The sequence below is a fragment of the Typopeltis vanoorti genome, chromosome 6, assembly GCF_054136105.1.
Source record: "Typopeltis vanoorti isolate ZY-2024b chromosome 6, IOZ_Tvanoo_1.0, whole genome shotgun sequence".
Taxonomy (NCBI): domain Eukaryota; kingdom Metazoa; phylum Arthropoda; class Arachnida; order Uropygi; family Thelyphonidae; genus Typopeltis; species Typopeltis vanoorti.
Genome location: NC_143554.1, coordinates 100,009,317 through 100,031,331, shown reverse-complemented (window position 1 = coordinate 100,031,331; position 22,015 = coordinate 100,009,317). Strand labels below are relative to the sequence as shown.

The 22,015-nt window shown below is 35.3% G+C and overlaps 1 protein-coding gene across 1 annotated transcript in view; it reads left to right on the top strand.

Moving 5' to 3' along the window:
- Su(Tpl) (Suppressor of Triplolethal) overlaps positions 1–22,015 on the top strand; it is a 236,481-nt gene that overhangs the window by 51,374 nt on the left and 163,092 nt on the right. Inside the window, exon 4 of the mRNA XM_090394333.1 lies at positions 10,165–10,281. Coding sequence (XP_090250459.1) covers positions 10,165–10,281 — 117 coding nt within the window. The remainder of the gene's footprint in view (positions 1–10,164; positions 10,282–22,015) is intronic.

Here is a 22,015-nt window from a genome sequence, read left to right as displayed (position 1 = left end):
GCATTAGTTGAGATATCAGAACAAAATGCACTCGACTTATCAGACTACAGGAAACCAGCTAACACATTACCTACATGCAACTTCTCATCACCCCCCCCCCCCCCAGTGCAAAAAATAGGCATGATCTGTTCTTTATTGATAGATTATAAAGCTTACAAAAGTTGTTCCTTATATGATAGATAAATTATAAAGCCTACAAAATTCCACCAACATAGATAAAATAAATCAAGAGCTACAGTATCTTAATTCTGTCTTTCTAAAAAATAGCCATAACAGAGCATTAGTCAAAATAGTCTATTTCAACTTTCAAAACAATCAGAACAAAAAAATGAAGAATACAAAATGATTCTTCTATATATATAGTCAGTCACAGATAAAATAGCAAGATTAGCAACAAAACATAAAAGTTGCCTTCTACCAAATCAACAAAATCTGAATGCCTAAAACCTCCTAAACCTCCATGTCCACCACTTAAAAAAAAAACCAGGTGTCTGCAAAATCAGTTGTAATTGTGGTCTATACTACAAAGGACAGACTGGCAGAGCTGGTGAGATATGCCATTCAGAACACTTCAAGAATGTTGCGAATGAAAGAAGAAACAAATCGGTGCTGGCAGCATATGCAACAGAAACAAAACACCAAGTAAAATTGCAACAAACTGAAATGCTCCACATTGATTATCATTTTCACTCAAAAGCATTCAAAGAATCAGATGAAATGATGAAGCATTCTCTATAGTGTAACAGAAAAAAACGAGATGATTTTTACATCAAGTCTGTTCTTCCTTAATCCATCACAACACACTTCCTTAATCACCATACGACTGGTATCGCCCAGTAGTATACAACAATCCACAAACCAGCAGCCACATCCAGTGTAATAGCAGATTCATGCTTTCCATTGTTTAAATGTTTTAAAATATTTTTTTTTCTTTTATAGATGTTAACTGTTATTACTTGCTTTCTAGTTTTTAGTTTATTCATGTTAATTTCCTGATGAAGTGAAACAAAGTATTTCACGAAACTGATTGAAATAAAACATTTTCTATTTGACATCTTTGTGGTTTTATACCATTAAAAATAGTTCTTAAAATGTCCTGTTCTCCACAGAAGCTTACACAATGAGATAGTTCATTTTATTGTGGAGAATCATTCTTTTGAACCAGTAAGGTATGAGCAAACCATTTCTTGGTTATGAATGGGTAGCTCATATCTGATTGCCCAAAAGAATAATTCTCCATAATATAATGAACTATGCTTTCGCTAAGTCAAGAAACTGAACTAAAAAAAAAAAAAAAAAACTGTTCCTCGCAAATCTATCTGATGGTTGTAGATTGTATCCGTTCTGTTTCACATTTATCGCATTACTTATGTAGATTGCTACAATAGATGCATAGCACTCAGCAGTCAATCACTTATAGATGTATTTATTCTTTTTTGATAGATAAATGCATTCCTGATGAATGTTTCTTTTGTTCTTTCTACTGATGTTATTATGTTTGTTTGAGAGCAATGTTCTCTCTAAGCTAATGCTGTGTGGGTGTGCTGCCAGCAAACTTAGTCATTTCTTTTCTACGCAGGTGTCAAGTCATGTAAAAATTTTCCATGCAGAGTATTAGCAGGTCTGCACATTACTGTTGCTGGCTGAAGGTGATTTAATAAAGGCATTCCAAATTATAAATAGTGGTAACAGAACTAAGCAAAGACCACCTTTGTATTGCAGCCACAAGAACAGCATATTGCCTTTTTGGTTCAAAAAAAAAAAAACCTAAGTTTACTTCCTTTTTAGGATTTCAAGAATTTAGTTGATTTCATATGAAGTTAGCAGGAGTTTGTTTTTGTGAAGGCAAGTCCTTTTACCGCTAAACAGGTAATTCAACAAGAAAACATGAAGTTAACAGACATAACAGGCTCACTTGATGACTTTAGCTGCTTTGGCACAATTTTGAAGAACTCCTACTTAGTTAAGAGGTGGGAGATGATTAAAAGCATCACAATGTATTTCTTTCCCATTATCCTCTAATCATCAGATATGTTGTCCAAAAAATTGTAAACCTCAATGATTCCTAGTTACTTCAAAGTTCAAGAAACCAAAAACGATCAGCTTTGAACTTAGAAAATGTTTTGAATTGTGTAAACATTTACCCCCCACACACACACACACATGTACATATTTAATGTATAAGATGAAATGCATTAGCTGTATGCAAGATAGTGTTCAAACCAGTTTTAACTTATGGATCTGAGAGCTGGGCCAGAAGTAAAACATTTGACCAAAGACTAGAGACTGCAGATGTGAGAGTCCTGAGAAAGATTAGAGGCGTCAACAGATGGCATCAATGGCAATATCATATTAAAAACAAGGATATTAGGAAAGAACATAACATTGTGAGCGTCCATGAATGCTTTAGCAGAGCTAATCTCAGAGGTCTTCCCTCTTGATCATTTTCCTGCCAACCTGGCAGAGAACACTTGTTTGGCAGGAAAATGACCCAGAGGGAAGGTCAAGATATAGGTGGATTGATACGGTACAAAGTGCCTTAGACGATAGAAATATAAGATCTGATAATGTTGGAGTCTTGACAAGTAACAGACTGATTTGGAAGAAAATTGTAGATAGGAAGTTAGTAATGATGTAAATTTTTCATGTAGTACTATCGTATCCTGTACACCCCCTTGAGGGAACATGCTGTCAGGAATTTGATAATGAAATGCATGATTTTATGATTTTCTTACTTATTTAGCTGTTTAAATTTGTATTAAAATTATGTAGAATTTCAAAATAAAACTATTTTCTTTTCCTTCTCAATCAAGACTTCTTTTTCTTGATATAAACAAAACTTTTACTTCGTTTAATAAAGGCATTCAAAGTTCTTGAATGCAAAACAGGGATATGTTATAGAAAATGCTGTGAAATCTACTGGCATGACGTCTAGTGAAAAAAAAAATTACATCAAGCTAAATTCTATTTATGATGACAGGATTAAACACATTCTTCCTTACAGATGGTTTTCTTTCAGAAACAGTGATGTCCTGTTTTTAGTATTACAGTTGTTATTTAAGATACTGGATTTTCTACATTTCTGTTTATAGTTGTTCTTAGTGAGGAAGGTTCTGTGGGTCGAATATATGCCTTCCATATGTTTGGGATTTTAAGACCATCATTATTGTTCAAATTGGGGTAGTTGATAATGATCTCACAGCCTTCCTTAAATTTCTGTTCATACCATGTTTTAGTGCAATGTAGACAGCTAGTGCTTTTCGAGTAAATTCTGTGTAAGGTATTCAGGGCATGATCCGAAAGGCCAGCTTCACCATAATTATTATATTTAATGTGTCGTTTATGTTCTTTTTGTCTGATAGTAATTGTGCGTCCTGTTTCTCCTACATATGGTATGTTGCAAGTACAATAAATACGGTATACTCCAGGGTGGGCTAGTGGAGAGAGTGGATCTTTGGATGAGTTGAGTAAGCTTTTTAATTTTGCAGGAGGTTTAAAGGTGGCTTTGAGGTTGTATTTTTGTAGTACTCTGTTTATTTTGTCTGATGTTCCTTTAATGAAGGGAATAATTATAGTTTTACTGTAGTCTGATTTGTCTTTGTTTTTTAAATTGAGGTTTTGTAGAGAATTTTGTTAATAGTGTGCGCTTAGTGCGGAAATAGTTTTTTGAACATATCTTCGAGCCATGTGGTAATTGGCTTAAGTTTTTCTGTTTTGTTTTTTATTCTATTGGTTGGGTTGTAGTTAACTAATTGGTATGTGTTATTGTCAAAGACCAGCAGATTCATTTTTTCTACATAAGTGGCATGGTTCAAAATAACGGTGGCATTTCCTTTATCGGCTCTGGTTATTACTATGTTCGGATTTGTTTTAAGTGATTGTATCGTTGTTAATGCATGTTTAGTTACATTGCTTGTTATTGTTTTGTTATGATTTAAAATGTTGGCAGTTTCTAAACATATTTCGTCTGCTATGTTATTTGGGATGAATCTTAGGCCTCTTTCAATGTTACAAATAAAAATTCAAGTTTGTTTATCGATTTCGGTGCTATAGCAAAATTTAAACCTTTGTTAAGTATAGAGATTTCGTCTTTGTTTAGAGCATGGTCAGATAGGTTGACTATGTTATTGATACCTGTGGGCGATTGGTGGCTCCTGTTGTTTCTTGCTTCTGGTTGGTTGTTGTTGTTGTTCACCATGGAGAACTTTGAATATGGCAGCTGGTTTTGTCGTTCTTTTAGTCTTTGGAATTTGAAAATTAAGTTTTCTTTCTTTATTTGGAGTAATCTTTTGCTGTGTTGTCAGTAATCTTTTCTAGGATCATCCAGATATCTTCATTTTCGTAGCTTGAAAGTTCCATTTTTTCCTTTAATAGCTGGTTTTGTGTAGTGGCTAGGTTCTTTCTGGTAGCTCGGATCTGCTCTCTCTTAGAGAGAGCAGATCAGGCCATGTGGTAATTGACTTAAGTAGTTTCTCTATTTTGTTTTTTATTCTATTCATTGGGTTGTAGTTAACTAATTAACTAAAGTTAACTAGGTTCTTTCTGGTAGCTAGTATCTGCTCTCTCTAAGAGAGCAGACCCAAGCTACCAGAAAGAACCTAGCCTCTACACAAAACCAGCTATAAAGGAAAAAACGGAACTTTCAAGCTACGTAAAGGAAGATATCGGGATGATCCTAGAAAAGATTACTCCAAATAAAGAAAGAAAACTTAATTTTCAAATTCCAAAGACTAAAAGAACGACAAAACCAGCTGCCATGTTCAAAGTTCTCCACGGTGAACAACAACAACAACCAACCAGAAGCAAGAAACAACAGGAGCCACCAATCGCCCACAGGTATCAATAACATAGTCAACCTATCTGACCATGCTCTAAACAAAGACGAAATCGCTATACTTCACAAAGGTTTAAATTTTGTTATAGCACCAAAATCGATAAACAAACTTGAATTTATTTGTAATATTGAAAGAGGCCTAAGATTCATCCCAAATAACATAGCAGAAGAAATATGTTTACGTTTAGAAACTGCCAACATTTTAAATCATAACAAAACAATAACAAGCAACATAACTAAACACGAATTAACAGCGATAAAATCACTTAAAACAGATCCGAACATAGTAATAACCAGAGCCGATAAAGGAAATGTCACCGTTATTTTAAACCCGTACCACTTATGTGGAAAAAATGAATCTGCTGGTCTCTGACAATAACACATACCAATTAATTAATTACAACCCAACTAATAGAATAAAAAACAAAACAGAGAAACTACTTAAGTCAGTTACCACATGGCCTGAAGACACTGTCAAAAAACTATTTCCGCACTACGCACGCTCCCCAAGAATTTACGGGCTACCGAAAATTCACAAAGAAAACACACCGCTAAGATCTATAGTTGAAGGAATTGATAGCCCGACTTATCGCTTAGCCAAAAAATTAGCAGCAACATTCAAGAAGTTGGTAGGTTATTCCCCCTCCTATATCAAAGACATTACGTTAGAAAAAGATGATTTATTAGTCAGTTTTGATGTCTCTGCCCTCTTTACGAATGTCCCAATCAATGACACAATCCTTCTCCTACAGAACAAATTCCGTCCAGATATCACGGCACTCTTTGCGCATGTATTACGTTCTGGTTATTTGGTATGGCAAAATGCCTTCTACCTACAAAAAGAAGGCACAGCCATGGGCTCACCATTATCCTCCCCTATCGCTAACTTTTACATGGAATATTTTGAGCAATTTACTTTTAAGTTCCTCCCCTCTAAAACCTCTTATTCTGGCTTAGATACATTGATGATGTTTATGCGATCTGGTCCCATGGCCGCCAGTCATTAGACACATTCCTTAGCCACCTAAATAAACAACACAAATGCATACAGTTCACAATTGAGATTGAAAAAACATAACATACTTTTGTTTCTAGATACACTTGTCACACGTGTTCCCTCTGGCAATCTTTCCGTCACTGTCTACCGGAAATGGACACATACGGGACAATATATACACATAAACTCCTACCACCACCCAACACAAAAAGTAGGTGTCTTCAACACTCTAAAAAACAGGGCTCAGTCGATCTGTTCCAGCAAACAGACATTGAAAGATGAATTTAAAATTATCAGCAATAGTTTTCAAAAAAAAACTGATACAGCCAAAACACTATTAACAAAATTCTCTACAAAACCTCGATTAAAAAACAAAGACCAACCAGACTACAGTAAAACTATAACCATTCCCTGCATTAAAGGAACATTTTACTAACTATTATAATAACGGAATTAACTCACGTAAATTATTCTTTATTCGTAGAATTTTCACCTGAGTATCACAGGCATCATCAGTACAGGTACAAGGCTAATTAAACAATAACTGTTATATTCACAAAGCACCACCTAAGTAGCTAAGATTAAATTTCCTAAATTTATTTAAATTGTAATTATTTAGTTATTTAATTATTCATTTAAATAATTATTATTTAAGAGCCTGTGTAGCTCAGTGGGTGTGGCGTTTGCATACCACGGCGCTTGGCCGCACGAAGGAAGACTTGGTTTTGAGTCTAGTCGGCGACTAGAGGAAATTTTTCTAAGCCTTTTTTCAACCGGTTCCTGAGTTAGTCGATCTCTGGCACCGACAAGCAGGTTTTTCCTCCCGGAAACTCGGGTTTTTCGTCCTGTAAACTCAAGAAAATCGACCGTAGAACCCACATTATTTCAGACATTAAATATATTGTGTTAGGGACCACGAGATGGCGGCACAATTGAGCCATCTCTCTTCACTGTGTACAGCTTAATTAGTGATAGCCTTGGGCCATCTATCTGTGATTGGTACCAGTGGAGATTGAACTGCCCACTCAGTCTCCAAAAGTTAGATATGGCTAAATGGCCTCACCTACTCCCCGTATACAGGAATAAAAAGGCGTTAGCTGATTTTTTTTTATAATTATTTAAATGAATAATTAAATAATTATTCAATTAAAAATTGTTTTTAACGCCAAGATTCTGCAGCCGAACCTATCGTATGCTGGACAAAAAGTACTGAAATCACTAAAAAATAACAAGAACCTAATTATTACCAAAGCTGACAAAGGGAAGGCTGTAGTCATTCAAGACAGAAGAGAATACGTATTCCAAATATGGTATTCCAAAAGTGCATAAGCCAGAATTCCATTAAGACCAGTTGTAGACTGTATAGATTGTCCCACTTACAAAATATCAAAATTTCTGTCAAATTTACTCACTTCTTCAACTAGAAGAACTGCTACATATATAAAAAAATTTTGTGGACTTCAGAAATAAAATTTTCGATCTGCATCTAGACGATTCAGAGATTATGATTAGTCTAGATGTTGTTTCGTTGACGGACAGCATAAAATTACTACACCAAGAATTTCCTCCAGACATTGTCAAATTATTTGAATTTGTAATAAAGTCCGGTTATTTTTCCTTTAAAAACCAGTTATACCAACAAATCGAAGGGACAGCAATGAGTAATCCAATATCTCCTACTATTGCCAACTACTTCATGGAGTATTTCGAACAGCGTATCCTTCGCAACATTACACCCAGACCTAACATTTGTCTCAGATATGTGGACGACATTTTTGCCATATGGAAGGGCACCTCAGAAGAACTACAACAGTTTCTCTCAAAAATTAATGCACTTCATCCAAGGATCTAGTTCACCCTAGAAGTAGAAGTAAATAAGCAGTTAGCCTTTCTAGACCTCTTGATTCTTCGCCAACCAGATGGATAACTACAATTCACAGTCTATAGGAAAGAGACTCATACAGGCTAGTACATCCACGCTGAATCACATCACCATTCCAGCCAATAGGTAGGTACTATAAAAACACTAGTTCATAGAGCCAATATCTTTTGTTCTTCAGAAGAACTTTTACAAAAAGAATTACAGTATATTAATTCCTCCTTCATATCCAATGGCTATAAGAAGTCCTTCATAAAAAGAGCTTTAAGTAGTCATGCTCCAGCATCCTCTTCAAGTTCAGAAGAACCTACACGTATATCTATCCCCTATGTACACTGGGTTAGTGAACGCATAGCTAAGGTGCTAAAACCACTAAATATCTGTGTGGCTTTTCGACCCATCAGAAAAATCTCCACATTCCTAATGTCTCCAAAGGACAAGCTCCCACATCTCAGCTATCCAGGTGTCTACGAGATTCCCTGCTTGTGTGGATTATCATATTTCGGACAAACAGGAAGATCTGCTCAGGTCCAGTTAGAAGAACACCAGTTGTACATCCAGTACCTTGAACCCGAACAGTCTGGAATTGCAGAACATGCCATCAACACCAGACATAGAGTTAAGTTGAACAAGACAAAAGTCATTTTCACAAAAGTTGGTTGCTAATGGAACGGCTATACAAAGAAACGTGAAACATTACTTCACTTCCCTAACCTAAACAGATATGATGGTCTACGTCTTTCCCCCTTGTGGGAGATAGTACTTTATAAAGCAGCAAATCTTTCCTAACATATAATTGTATACACATATATATAAAAAAAAAAAAAATAAAATAAAAAAATAAATTTTTTTAAAATTATTATAATTGAATAATTAAATAAATAAAAATAAATAAATAAATAATAATAATAATTAAATAAATTTAGGAAATTTAACCTTAGCTACTTAGGTGGCGCTTTGTGAATATAACAGGTATTGTTTAATTAGCCTTGTACCTGTACTGATGATGCCTGTGATACTCAGGTGAAAATTCTACGAATAAAGAATAATTTACGTGAGTTAATTCCCTTATTAAAATAGTTAGTAATATGTCTGCTCATGGTATTTCCTTACTGAAACTTATAAAGGAACATCAGACAAAATAAACAGAGTACTACAAAAATACAACCTCAAAAGCCACCTTTAAACCTCCTGCAAAATTAAAAAGCTTACTCAACTCATCCAAAGATCCACTCTCTCCACTAGCCCACCCTGGAGTATGCTGTATTTATTGTACTTGCAACATACCATATGTAGAAGAAACAGGACGCACAATTCCTATCAGACAAAAAGAACATAAACGACACATTAAATATAATAATTATGGTGAAGCTGGCCTTTCGGATCATGCCCTTGAATACCTTACACAGAATTTACTCGAAAAGCACTAGCTGTCTACATTGCACTAAAACATGGTATGAACAGAAATTTAAGGAAACCTGTGAGATCATTATCAACCTCCCCAATCTGAACAATAATGATGGTCTTAAAATCCCAAACATATGGAAGGCATATATTCGACCCACAGAACCTTCCTCACTAAGAACAACTATAAACAGAAATGTAGAAAAATCCAGTATCTTAAATAACAATTGTAATAATAAAAAATAGGACATCATTGTTTCTGAAAGAAAACCATCTGTAAGAAAGAATGTGTTTAATCCTGTCATCATAAATAGAATTTAGCTTGATGTAATTTATAAATAATTTTTTTTTTTTTTTTTCACTAGAGGTCATGCCAGTAGAATAACATGTGATCAAATCATTGTTTCTCTGGCTTACAGTTAATAATGTAACTCAGCTTGTCTTGTAAATTTATGTATTCTCCAGATGATGATCTTGATATGAAAATCGAAACGTCGGGATAATAAAAAAGTTTTTTAACAGGGTTGTAAATTCCATAAAATTTTTACATGAATTTATCTGTGAACAGTTTCAAACTATATTCTGTGAAGAATTATAAGCTTGCTAGCATGATATATATTTGCAAACAAGCAAGCATTGTTTGGTAGTTTTTAGATTCAAGACTTGATGAATATATTTTTTCTTTCTCCCATTCATGCCTTCAAGACCGGTTGCAGTCTTGAATCAGTGAGTACACTGATATTTTAAGTTGCTAATGTCACTTGTATGTTAATTTGGCTTATTGTTCTCTATACAAAATAATCTTGAACTCTATTCAAATGTTGGAATTTTCTTTAGAATCCAGAAGTTTGAACACTTGTAACAATTTGTTGGGCTATCTCTTTTTAATTTCTATTGGCCCATGTGCCAAGCATTTCAAAATTGAACATAGCTGTATAATGTGGTTGATTTTGGATTCTTCATCACTTATGTGATGAAGAATCCAAAAACTTCTACTTCATATGTTAATTATTTATTTTTTTATTTTATGATATTGTGCTGCTTTTGTAGGTCACTGGAATCACTGGGCTGTATGCTGTACAAAATGCACATTCATGCTAGTGAAGATAGCTATGAAAAAACCCGGGTAAAAATGGCTGTTGTTGACCAGCAGAATAAAAAAAATTGGTGAGTTTACTGAACATATTGTTACATTATTCTTAACCTTAAATTATATGGCACACAGTTATTTAAATAGATGGATGAAGTACAGATTTTGTTTTTGCAAAAATGCCAAATTGAAACACTATTAAAACTGGTCATAAATAGTAGCAATAAACCATGCTAAGTCTAAATCACCAAAATAGGCATGCTGGTATGGAGTGCACTCTAGTATCTTTCTGCGATCTCCCCTCCCATTCCAAAATAAAATAATAATTTTAAAAATTTCTTGGTTTCTTGTCTTAGACTTTGTCAAATTATTAAACAGGCTTGATATGAATATCAAGATGAAACAGTCAGTTTGTAAACATTTTTAAAATGAGTAAAAGTTGAACAGCATGTGGAAACCGAAGTATAGATATTGATAGGGGAAAAGTGAAAAATTTTAAAAAACCTGATGGCGAAATCTGTTGCGAAGTTATCTGATAAGCTAGAAGAAAAAGGAACTCAATGCAGGACTCAAAAGTTAACAGCAGTCCCGGGAAAAAAAAAAAAAAAAAAAAAAAAAAAAAAAAAATATAAAAATCTCCTGACTAGTAATCCCACATGTTCTCCTTTAGAGAATATAGAAAAGATTGCAAGAAAATTATATAAAAGTAGATAAACAAAATTTGAAATTAATTATGCTATTATATTGAGCTTGGAGAAATCCCTGGAAATTGAGAAGAATGCTTCCCATATAAGGAATTTTCAAAAACTGTAGACTAATAAAGTTATTAAACAAAATTATTATTATATAAATTATTTATAATAATTATACAAAGCAAAATAAAGAAATTTATGAGAAGTATGGAATATCCATAATAGATGTAGTCTCTACTACAGTTATCGCAACTGATGTGGGAAGAAACTTTTATCGACTTTAATTTAGTATTTGGCTCAGTGCAGAATAAATTGTTAGACATTTTAAAACAGGGAAAAATACTCAGTATCTCAGTATAAAAATATCTCTGCATCAATAAAATTTGATGTAGGTAGCTGAAACTTCTGAAATACCATATGTACCTTCCACCACAACCCATCCTGGCAGTATGGTATTATCAAAACCTTATCAAATTGAGCTAGAATCATCCACATCCTCTTCACTAAAATCACTTATATTTGGGACACTTTTTTAGCCAACAGCTTCCCTCTTTACAAAATCAACATTGCTTGCCACTCATCCCCTAAACCCAGCCCTCTCAAAATCCAGAATGCACGTGTGTGTGTGTGTGTGCGTGCGCTGCGCACGCACACAAAAACTATTATTGGTTATACACTGTGATCGAAGTCAGTCTGGAAGCTGCTTTAAAAGAATACACATCATGATTGCCTTGCATCTTGGATGTGGCATTTCATAGTAATTAGAAAATTTATACCAGTTGAAAAGGGGGAGGGGGGTTGTAAAGTAGAGGTTACCGTAAATAATGGAGATGAAACTCTAAAACTCGATTAATATCAAACCATCCATTCTGTGTGTAAATGATGTATCAAATCTCTTATGTCAACTATAGTAGTGTGTAAGATTTCATTAATCCCATATGAATTTGGTGCTTTGAAAGTTTTTGTGCCTATGTTTTTATCTATTTCATTGTAGTTCCCCCCACCACCACCACCCAAGATGAATATAATGTTCCTATGATTTCTTAACTGTTTGGCCTTTCATAACCTTTACTGACTTATACTTGCATAAATCTTTTTTAGAATACAGTAATGAAATTCCTTTTGAGTTTTCACATTCAGGTTGATATATATATAAATTGATATGGTTCCAACACCATATTTTGGAACTGATACCAGTTTTTTGTTCTGCAAAAAAAAAAAAGGGCAAGAAAATTATCAGTTTCCTGATAGGTATCCTCAGAGGGAGTACAGGATATTATGACAGTACTACAGGATTACGTTTATATTATTTTTAATCTCCTATCAACAGTTTCCTCCAAACTAGCATATCACATCTGCACTTGAATATTGTCATGTCTTATATTTCTGTCTTCTTGAGTACTTCTGACAAATCAATCCACTTAGATCTTTTTCTTTCTGTGGGTAATTTTTTGCCCTGCCATCTTACCATCAAACACATTTTGATAACCTTTTCTCTCTTTCTCCCATTCTCTATTTAAGTGACCATACTAATACCCTAGATTAGGTCTGCTCACACATTCCTGAATGTAACAATGTCAAGATCATACATAATAATCTTCATTTTTAATATGATTCCACCATTGATTTCATTCTCCTAATTTTTCTCGAAACTCATATCTGTGGTCTCTAGCATTAATTGTTTCATTTCTAACCCTACTCGTCATAATCAATTACAAGCTGTGTACACATGGATGGAACTGTACTCCAAGAGATTGATGAGGCTAGTGACTTGAGGGTATTGGTGGATAGAGAGATAAAGTTCAGAGGGCATATTGCTAAGGTATCCTAGATAGTGCTTACAATTACTTGGCTATTGAAGGACACATTAACATGCAGGGATAAAGAAGTTATTATTCCTCTTTATAAGGCATTGATGCATCCACATCTGGATTACTATGCTCAGGTCTGGTCACCTTGATTCCTTGGAGATGAGGAAGTGGTAGAAAAGATTCAGAGGCGAGTGACCAAGTTGGTGAGGGGGTGTGAAGAATGCTCCCTACATTGATAGATTGAGAGTTTATGGGTTACAGAAGTTAGTTGATAAGCAGAGAAGATGGGATATGAAAAAAACATTTAAGTTACTAAAAGGTTTTTATAAGATTGATGCATGGGAAAATATTTCAGCGGTGGGATAGTGGCAGAAGAACAAAGGTCCATGGAAATTAAGTAAGAGTGTGGTTAACAAGGGTGTGAGGAGTAGATTTTTTTGCTTGGAGAGTAGTGAATGATTGGAATGCATTGCCTGACTCGGTTGTGGGTAGTTTGGGTCTCCCACAACGAGTCTACTGACTCCATGGAGATGCCTGTATAATAATAATTTCCTAATATGCACCCTCAAGGGATGTTGAGTTTACATTATTAATAACCTCCTATCAACAATTTTCTTACAAATTATGCCTATTGTCAGCACTCCAATATTGTCAAATCTAACATTTTGTTCTAGATCTGAATCAATCCACCTACACCTTTGTGTTCCTTTGGATCTTTTTCCTGCCATCTTGGCATCAAACTTATCCTGACCCTTTCCTCATCCATTCTATTTAAGTGGTCATATCACCTCAGATTAGCTCTGCTTCCACATTCTTCAGTGCTAACAATGTCAAGTTCTTTTCTAATATTTTCATTTTTAATATGATTCTGCCATTGATGCCATCTGTTCAGACCTTTTCTACAAACTCTCATATCTGTGGTCTGTAATCTTTGATCAAGTGCTTTATTTCTAACCAAACTCTTTATTTATTATCCCATGGTATTATTACACCAGATCATAGAGGTCAAGTTCATGTATTTTATACAGCACCTTTTCTGGGTTGTTATAGAGCTCACATTTGGAAATATTCATACAGTTTAGCAAATGCATTGGTGATGCTTCTTCGATGTTACAGATTTTGCAGGTGGGAAAGACTTTTATGCCATTGCTAAACTTGATCAGTCATGTGGCTGGTCTTGAGGTGAGAGATCATGGTAGTGGCACTGCGATTAAACTTGGAGTTGATGGTAGCTCCTGGATTTTCTGCTGAGTACCACTGGTGAGTCATGTTCTGAAGAATTGTTCTTTTTATGTTTTCTTTTTGGGTGTTTTTAAAAAGAATCGAAAACTGTGGTATCACTTGATGTTGCGGCCATTTTTGCTACTTCATCTGCAGTTTTGTTTTCTTCCAATCTGTGGTATCACTTGATGTTGCGACCATTTTTGCTACTTCATCTGCAGTTTCGTTTTCTTCTAATCTGTGGTATCACTTGATGTTGCGACCATTTTTGCTACTTCATCTGCAGTTTTGTTTTCTTCCAATCTGTGGTATCACTTGATGTTGCGACCATTTTTGCTACTTCATCTGCAGTTTCGTTTTCTTCCAATCTGTGGTATCACTTGATGTTGCGACCATTTTTGCTACTTCATCTGCAGTTTTGTTTTCTTCCAATCTGTGGTATCACTTGATGTTGCAACCATTTTTGCTATTTCATCTGCAGTTTCGTTTTCTTCCAATCTCTGGTATCACTTGATGTTGCGACCATTTTTGCTACTTCATCTGCAGGTTCGTTTTCTTCCAATCTGTGGTATCACTTGATGTTGTGACCATTTTTGCTACTTCATCTGCAGGTTCGTTTTCTTCCAATCTGTGGTATCACTTGATGTTGCGACCATTTTTGCTACTTCATCTGCAGTTTTGTTTTCTTCCAATCTGTGGTATCACTTGATGTTGCGACCATTTTTGTTACTTCATCTGCAGGTTCGTTTTCTTCCAATCTGTGGTATCACTTGATGTTGCGACCATTTTTGCTACTTCATCTGCAGGTTCGTTTTCTTCCAATCTGTGGTATCACTTGATGTTGCGACCATTTTTGCTACTTCATCTGCAGGTTCGTTTTCTTCCAATCTGTGGTATCACTTGATGTTGCGACCATTTTTGCTACTTCATCTGCAGGTTCGTTTTCTTCCAATCTGTGGTATCACTTGATGTTGCGACCATTTTTGCTACTTCATCTGCAGGTTCGTTTTCTTCCAATCTGTGGTATCACTTGATGTTGCGACCATTTTTGCTACTTCATCTGCAGGTTCGTTTTCTTCCAATCTGTGGTATCACTTGATGTTGCGACCATTTTTGCTACTTCATCTGCAGGTTCGTTTTCTTCCAATGGATCCCATCCCACATGGGATGGGATCCATTGGAAGATTATTTCGAAATCCTTATGTAGTTTGTTTATGTTTTTTGCTATGTCTCTAAGTATTTCTTGATTGGCTAGTGTAGCAGTTCTTAATAGCTTGAAGGGCTGCTAAGGAATCTGTGAAAAATATAAACTCTTTCAGGTTTTGTTTGTCCAAATATTGCAGTGCTGTGTTAATGGCTATTAATTCTGCATGGTATGAGTTGCATCCAATACTGTTAGTTGTTTTTAGTTCTATATTATGAGAGCCATAGATGAGCATGCCACTCCCAGACTTGCCATTTGGATTCTTGAAGCCATCTGTGTAGATCTTTATTGAGTCAGGTCCATATTCCATTATTTTTGAAAGGGCTAATGATCTCAAGATTTCAAGGTTTTCTAGGCTTTTTTTCTCATGTTTCCCTATTTCAGAGTTGATAACTATATTTTTCCTGTCTTGATTTAGAGGAAATGCTGGGTAGTCGGCTATTTTATTTGGACAATCGAAGAGAATTTTATTTTTTATGGTTGCATACATTGTTGATTTTTTCTTTATTCTGTTTGTTGGTTTCCAGTTTTTAAAAAAGTTCACTTGTTCTATGATGTGCAAGGTTGGCTCTTTTTTCTACAAATTTGGTAAGATTTTCTTGCCACCTAATTTTTAAAGGAACAAGGTTCGATTCGAATTCTGCTATTTTTCCAGGAGTTGTATTCCTTAGTCCACATATGATTTTAGCTGCATTTTTCTGAATTTTTATAAGCTTGACTAAACTGGTTTGTGATGTTTGCATCCAGATAGGTGAAGCATATTCCATTATGGGACGGATAATGGAAGTATATGTGACATTTAAGGTTTTAGCATCAGCTCACCACTCTTTACCTGAGATACTTTTCATGATATTTAGTCTTCTTTTTGCTCTGACTGCAACATTGTTAATATGTTTATTGAAGCTTAGCAATGGATCCAGAGTAATTCCAAGGTATTTGGGGTTTTCATTAAATGTAATTAGTTGACTGTTTAGCTTAATCTTTGGTCTCCACTTTCTGAGGTGGTTATTAATAGTGAAAACACAGATTTCTGATTTAGTAGGGTTAATTTTGATTTTTTGGTTTTCACAGTATGTAGCTAAACTTTCAATGGCTTTGTTTAAGTAACCTTCTGCTGTTTCTGGGTTGTTGTGACCAAATCATCAGCAAACATAGCTATCTTTGTTTCTTTATTTATATTTTTATCTAAGTCATTTAAGTAGATGGAAAAAAGGAGTGGGCTCAAAATGCTACCTTGAGGGAGTCCCTGTCTTATTTTCACTTTCTTGGAATAGGTATTATTTATTCTAACTCGAATTGTTCTATTTCTTAGAAAGTCATAGATCCAGTTAAGAACTTTCCCTTCTATTCCAATATGACAAAGTTTAGAAAAGAGTTTCTGCCTCCACAGCTTGTCAAAGGCATTGCTAAAATCTATAAAAGCTGTAATGGTGGATTTGGTGAAGTCTGGGTTAAGTAGAAAAGTTGATCAGTTGTTGAGTAATTTCTTCTAAAGGCAGCCTGAAAATGTGGTAGTGTACTCTTTTTGTTTAGATAGTAATTCAAATGTTGGAGTATAATTTTTTTCCATTAATTTGCCTGGAATTGAAGTCAGTGAAATTGGTCTATACCTTCCTGGTTGGTCTTGTGGTTTGTTAGGCTTTAAGATTGGTATGATTTTGGCTGTCTTCCAGTCTTTCAGAACTTTTCCTTGTTTTAGGCTATTGTTGTATAAGCGAATTAGCCAATCTAGGGCTAGGTAAGGAAGATGTTTGATCATAATTCCTTGTATATTATCTGGTCCACATGATTTATTTATATCTAGTCTCTCCAAGGCATTTCCCAATTCAGAGATTGTATATTGATCCCAGAATAGTTTGTTTCGATATTTTGGTGAGTTTGCAGCATTTTTCTGCTGTCGAGCCTGTTTTGATATTTGATGGCCTTTCCTAGTATTCATCTCTAGTTTGCTTATATTTTGAAAATGAAAGGCCAAGGTATTTGTGATCTCCTTATCTCCAATTTTGATATTTCCATCTGGATCTTTTAACGTGTTAGTCTCACTTGCCTTTGGTAGGTCTCTTTGTAAATTAGCAGTCAGTTTCCAAAGTTTGGTATCTGAAGTGTTTGGATTTAAGTTGTGGCAAAATTCTTGCCACCTAGTTCTTTGTAATATATTATATTTTTGTTTAATTTAAATATTTATCTTGTTGTACTCGATTCTGGAGAGCTTCCAATTTTTAAGATTTTAAATAATTAATTTCGTTTAGTTATTTTACTGGCAAGTTCCTGGTCAACCTTTGTGTAGTTTGAAATAACTTTTCTCCTGTAGTCCTTTGGGATACTTTTCTTTGCTGCATTTAGGATAGTATTCTTCCAAGTTGTATAGGCTTTGTCTAAGTCATCATGGTATGTGTGATCTTTCATTTGCCTTCTGGAAGTTCCAATGATATTTTTTTTACTCAGGTTTTTTTCTCTTGGGTTTATTTCCTCAGAACCCCATAACTAATGTTTGCTGTTCATGTCTCCTAAGATAATGGAGTTTTCTTCAATGAGATGGGATAGGTTGGAAAGATTTGGTCCAGGTTTGTCAGGAGGATGATAACAATTGAATATGTTTAATGGCTTTTTACTTGGTTCCAGTATTTGGATTCCTTGTATTTCAGTTCCTTCTGATACTATGTCTAACTCAACAACTTTATATGACAAGTTTCGAATTAGTGTCAGAAGCCGTCCAAATTTTGGTCCGTAGGCTTGTCTTATGATTTCATATTTCTAATGTTTAGTCTGTTGGTTTGTCAAGGTTTGGTTTCCTGGATGCAGATAATAGCATCATATTTGTCAGCTAGTAGTAATAGTTCATTTAGTTTTTCTTTGCTTGCTGGGGTAATGATACCATTTAAATTACATTGGATGATATTAATATTTCTTGTAATGGGTGGAATGATTTGCTCATTTCTCAACTCTGACATCATTTCCAAATCAAGAGTCACGTTGGCTGCCCCGTACGTGATAGCATAAGTATAATCACTGAAATTTGTGTCCATGATGGGAAAAAGAAGAAATGCTGCTGTCGTTAGATCATCCAGAGGGCACCACGACGAGGTGACAGTCAGACTTTGCCCTTTATTTCTAACCAAACTCTCACATTGATAACTTAAAACTGGTTTGAACACCATCTTGTATACTGCTAATTTGTTCAACTGGCTTCCCACCATACTAGCTTTGCTTATTCTGTTTGTCTATTTACAGATTTAACTTGCCATCTTCACTAAAAACTGTGTCTAAATAGCTGAAATATTTTACTTGTTCTCTCCATTCAAAATGCAGCTGTAGTTTTCTGTGTTCCTGTCTATTTCCATAGTTTTGGTCTTTTTATTGCTGGTTTTCGTGCCAAATTTATTACAGCTGTTATTCAGTTTAGTAAGCGAATCCTGGAGACTTGTGCTCGATGTGTTTAAAAGTTCATCATCATCTGCATAAAGCAGAGTGCTAAGTTTGACTTCTTATGTTAAGTCTTATGTATAGCTGGATCACATTTCATAATGTGATTCATCTATATGAATCACATTATGAAAGAAATGGCCTAATGCCATTTCTTTCATAATGATCCATATAGATGATGAATAAGAGTGGAAATAATATGCATCCTTCTCTTATACCTGATTTTACATCAAACCATCTTCCTGTATTCCATATTCCCTTCAGTTCTAACTGCTGACTTACAACTTAAATGTAGACTATGTATTGCTCTCTATAATATTCCATTTACTTCAAAAAGTGGTAGTGTTTTGAAAACTTTTACCTGTGCACCTCATATGCCTTTTTCCAGATCTATAAAACTTAAGTACAGATTCTTATCATATTTGCATGATTTCTCAACTATTTGTCATAAAGTGGAAATCAGATCCTGACAACCTCTGCTTGGCCTGAATCCAGCTGCTTGTTCTGCCAATTTCTCTTCCACAATGTTTCTTAGCCTCTTTTCAAGTATGCTTGCATAAATTTTACCTGGAACACTAAGTTGAGAAATTCCTATGTAACTCTCACATTCAGCTTTATTTCCTTTCTTATAGATGGGAACTAGGAATAGAGAGTTCCATCTTATAGATGGAACTCTACTCCAATCATTTGGAATTTGACCTTCTGACCAGGCCCTCTGAAATATGCAGTGTAGCCGCTGCAAAACTTTTATAGTTCCATATTTGAGCATTTCGGATTGAATATCACCTACTCCAGCTGCCTTTCCATATTTCAAGTTTTTGACAGCTTCTTTTGCCTCAAGTATTGATATGTACTCCTGTTTGCATTCCTCTTGAAAATTTTCTACTACAGTTTTATCACTGATTTTTGCATTTAGAAGTCTTTCAAAGTAATTACTTCAGACATTAAGGATATCCTTATCTTGAGGGTTTTTTTTTTTTTTTTTTTTGATTCCTTTTGCAGTACTTGTTCCTCCATTTATAAGCATTTTTTTTAATGGCCTCTAGAACATTTTTCTACCTTGTAGAAGTCTTCCCCTAACTTTTGTTTAGATACTTTCATGCATAGCTTAGCTCTTTGACATTTTTTTTTTCTGTATTCTTTTGGGGCATCTGCCAACTTATTTACTAGGATCTTTCAGTAAAGTTATTCTTCCACATTTATCTTTTCTTTTACTTGCAGCATAACAATAAAATTCTTTTGAGTTACCTTTATCCTGTACAGTCAAGTTCTTTTTGAACTCCAATTTAGCTTTCCACATAACTTGTAACTTTTCTTGCCTGTACTTTATATGCTTCATAATTCCTCTCATTCTTATTCTGATGATCTTTCTTCAGCATCATCATTATCTTCCTATAAAGGTTATAATCCATTTCGTCCTACTCTGAATTCTATGGACATATTCAGATTTAAGCACCTTTTTCAATGCTTCCCATGCATTTTTGATATCCTTCATTTTCAGTAATTGATACCACTTGATTAAAGATGGTATTCTCCTAAGTTTGTCATAATTTCCAGCTTTGTTATTCAATATGTAACTTGTCCTAATTGAAACATCAGTATAGTTACCTACTTCCCAGGACAGTAAGGCATGATCACTGTAACCAACTGGTGGTAAAATAGTCACATTTTTAATTGAGCCCCTTCTGACACTATGACCAAATCTAACACACTATGATTTCGAGTTTATTATTATTATAATTAAGAGACACCTCCAGAGAGTCAGAGACTCATTGAGGGAGGCCACATACTACACATGCAGCTATCATACTTATTCTTGAATTCATTCACACTGCTTGCACTCACAACATCCATTGGCAGTCCATTCCAATCACGCACCACCCTCTGAGAGAAAAATGTATCCATCGCTCCCTTGGCGGCATTCATTCTCAGCTTCCAAGGACGGCCTCTTGTTCTTTCCCCCACCCTCCATAAAGAGAAGGATTGAAAAATCAGAACCCTATGGTGGACACAGGAAGTTAAAGAGGTAGTGAAGAAAAAGAAGAAACCATATCCAAAGTTCCTGACAAATAATCAGCTTGTGCTCTTGAGTTCCTTCTTTCACATTTGCTTCAGGGAGTTGGATGGAAGAGCTCCCTGTTTCATCCATTTATTTAATGTTTGGATAATTTAAGTCATCACTCATAATGATTACTCATTTTGTACCCATCAGGATAATTTGGCAATGCATTTCATTGTCCCTAGCAGCTGAACTGCCATATCTGTAGTAACACTTCACCATATATTTCATCCTATTTAGCCAGAGAGGCATATGGTGAGGTTGTCTGCAATGATAGAAAAAATCAGAGCCCCATGGTGGACACAGGAAGAGGCAGTAAAGGAAAAGAAGAAAGCATATCAAAAGTTCCTGGAAATTAAGTCAGCTTGTGCTCTTAGAGAATACATCATCTTCCTATAAGCATTTTTTTTACAGAGACAAATGTAAAAAAGTTAAACACTGTGTAAAACTAGCTAAACAAATGTCTTGGAAAGACTTTGGTAAGAACATAGAAAATAAATATCAAGGAGGTGGCAAAATATTCTGGAGGCTGTTGAAAAAGCTCAGAAATGGAGGAAAGAGTGCTGTAAAAGAAATTAGAGATGATAAAGGTGACATGAAAACTGGTGAAAAAGATATCCTTATTATATGGAGTAATTACTTCAAAAAATTGCCAAATGAAACAAGCAGTGATGACAGGACATTAGCAAAAAAATACACTCAACAGACATACAATCTTCTTCTTCTGCAGCTTCTCCCACTTAAGTGGGGTCACTGTTGATAATGAGTCTCCTCCACACCTTCCTATCTTGGGCTGTCACCACATCCAAGTTCTTCATCCTCAAGTCCTCTTCTACCAGCTCCCTTCATCTCTTCTTTGGCTGCCCACGCTTCCGCCTTCCTTGTACATCCATCTGCATGACCCTCTTCCCACATATTCGTCCTCCCTCCTCATCACATGACCAAACCATCTCAACCTTGCTTCCTGTATTTTCGCTCCTAAGTTCGTAACTTTCACTGCTCCCCTGACATAGTCATTTCTCAGACGACCCTTTCTGGTCACACCACATATCCACCTAAGCATTCTCATCTCAGCTACTTCCATCCTGCTGATGTTATTTTTCCTCAGGGCCACAGTTTCTATAGCATATGTCATAGCTGGCCTCACTACTATCCTATAGATTTTGCCTTTCAGATTGATCGGCACCCTCTGATCGCATAACATTCCAGCCATCTTCCTCCAGTTCCTCCAACCTGCTTGTATCCTGCATCCCACTTCCTTCTCAGCTCCTCCATCTTCTTCCACTGTTGAACCTAAGTATCTAAAGTCTCTCACCTTCCTGATGACATTTCCTTCCACCTCCAGATCTGTCTCCTGTCCGCCACCCACTGTGCAACACATATACTCTGTCTTACTTCTGC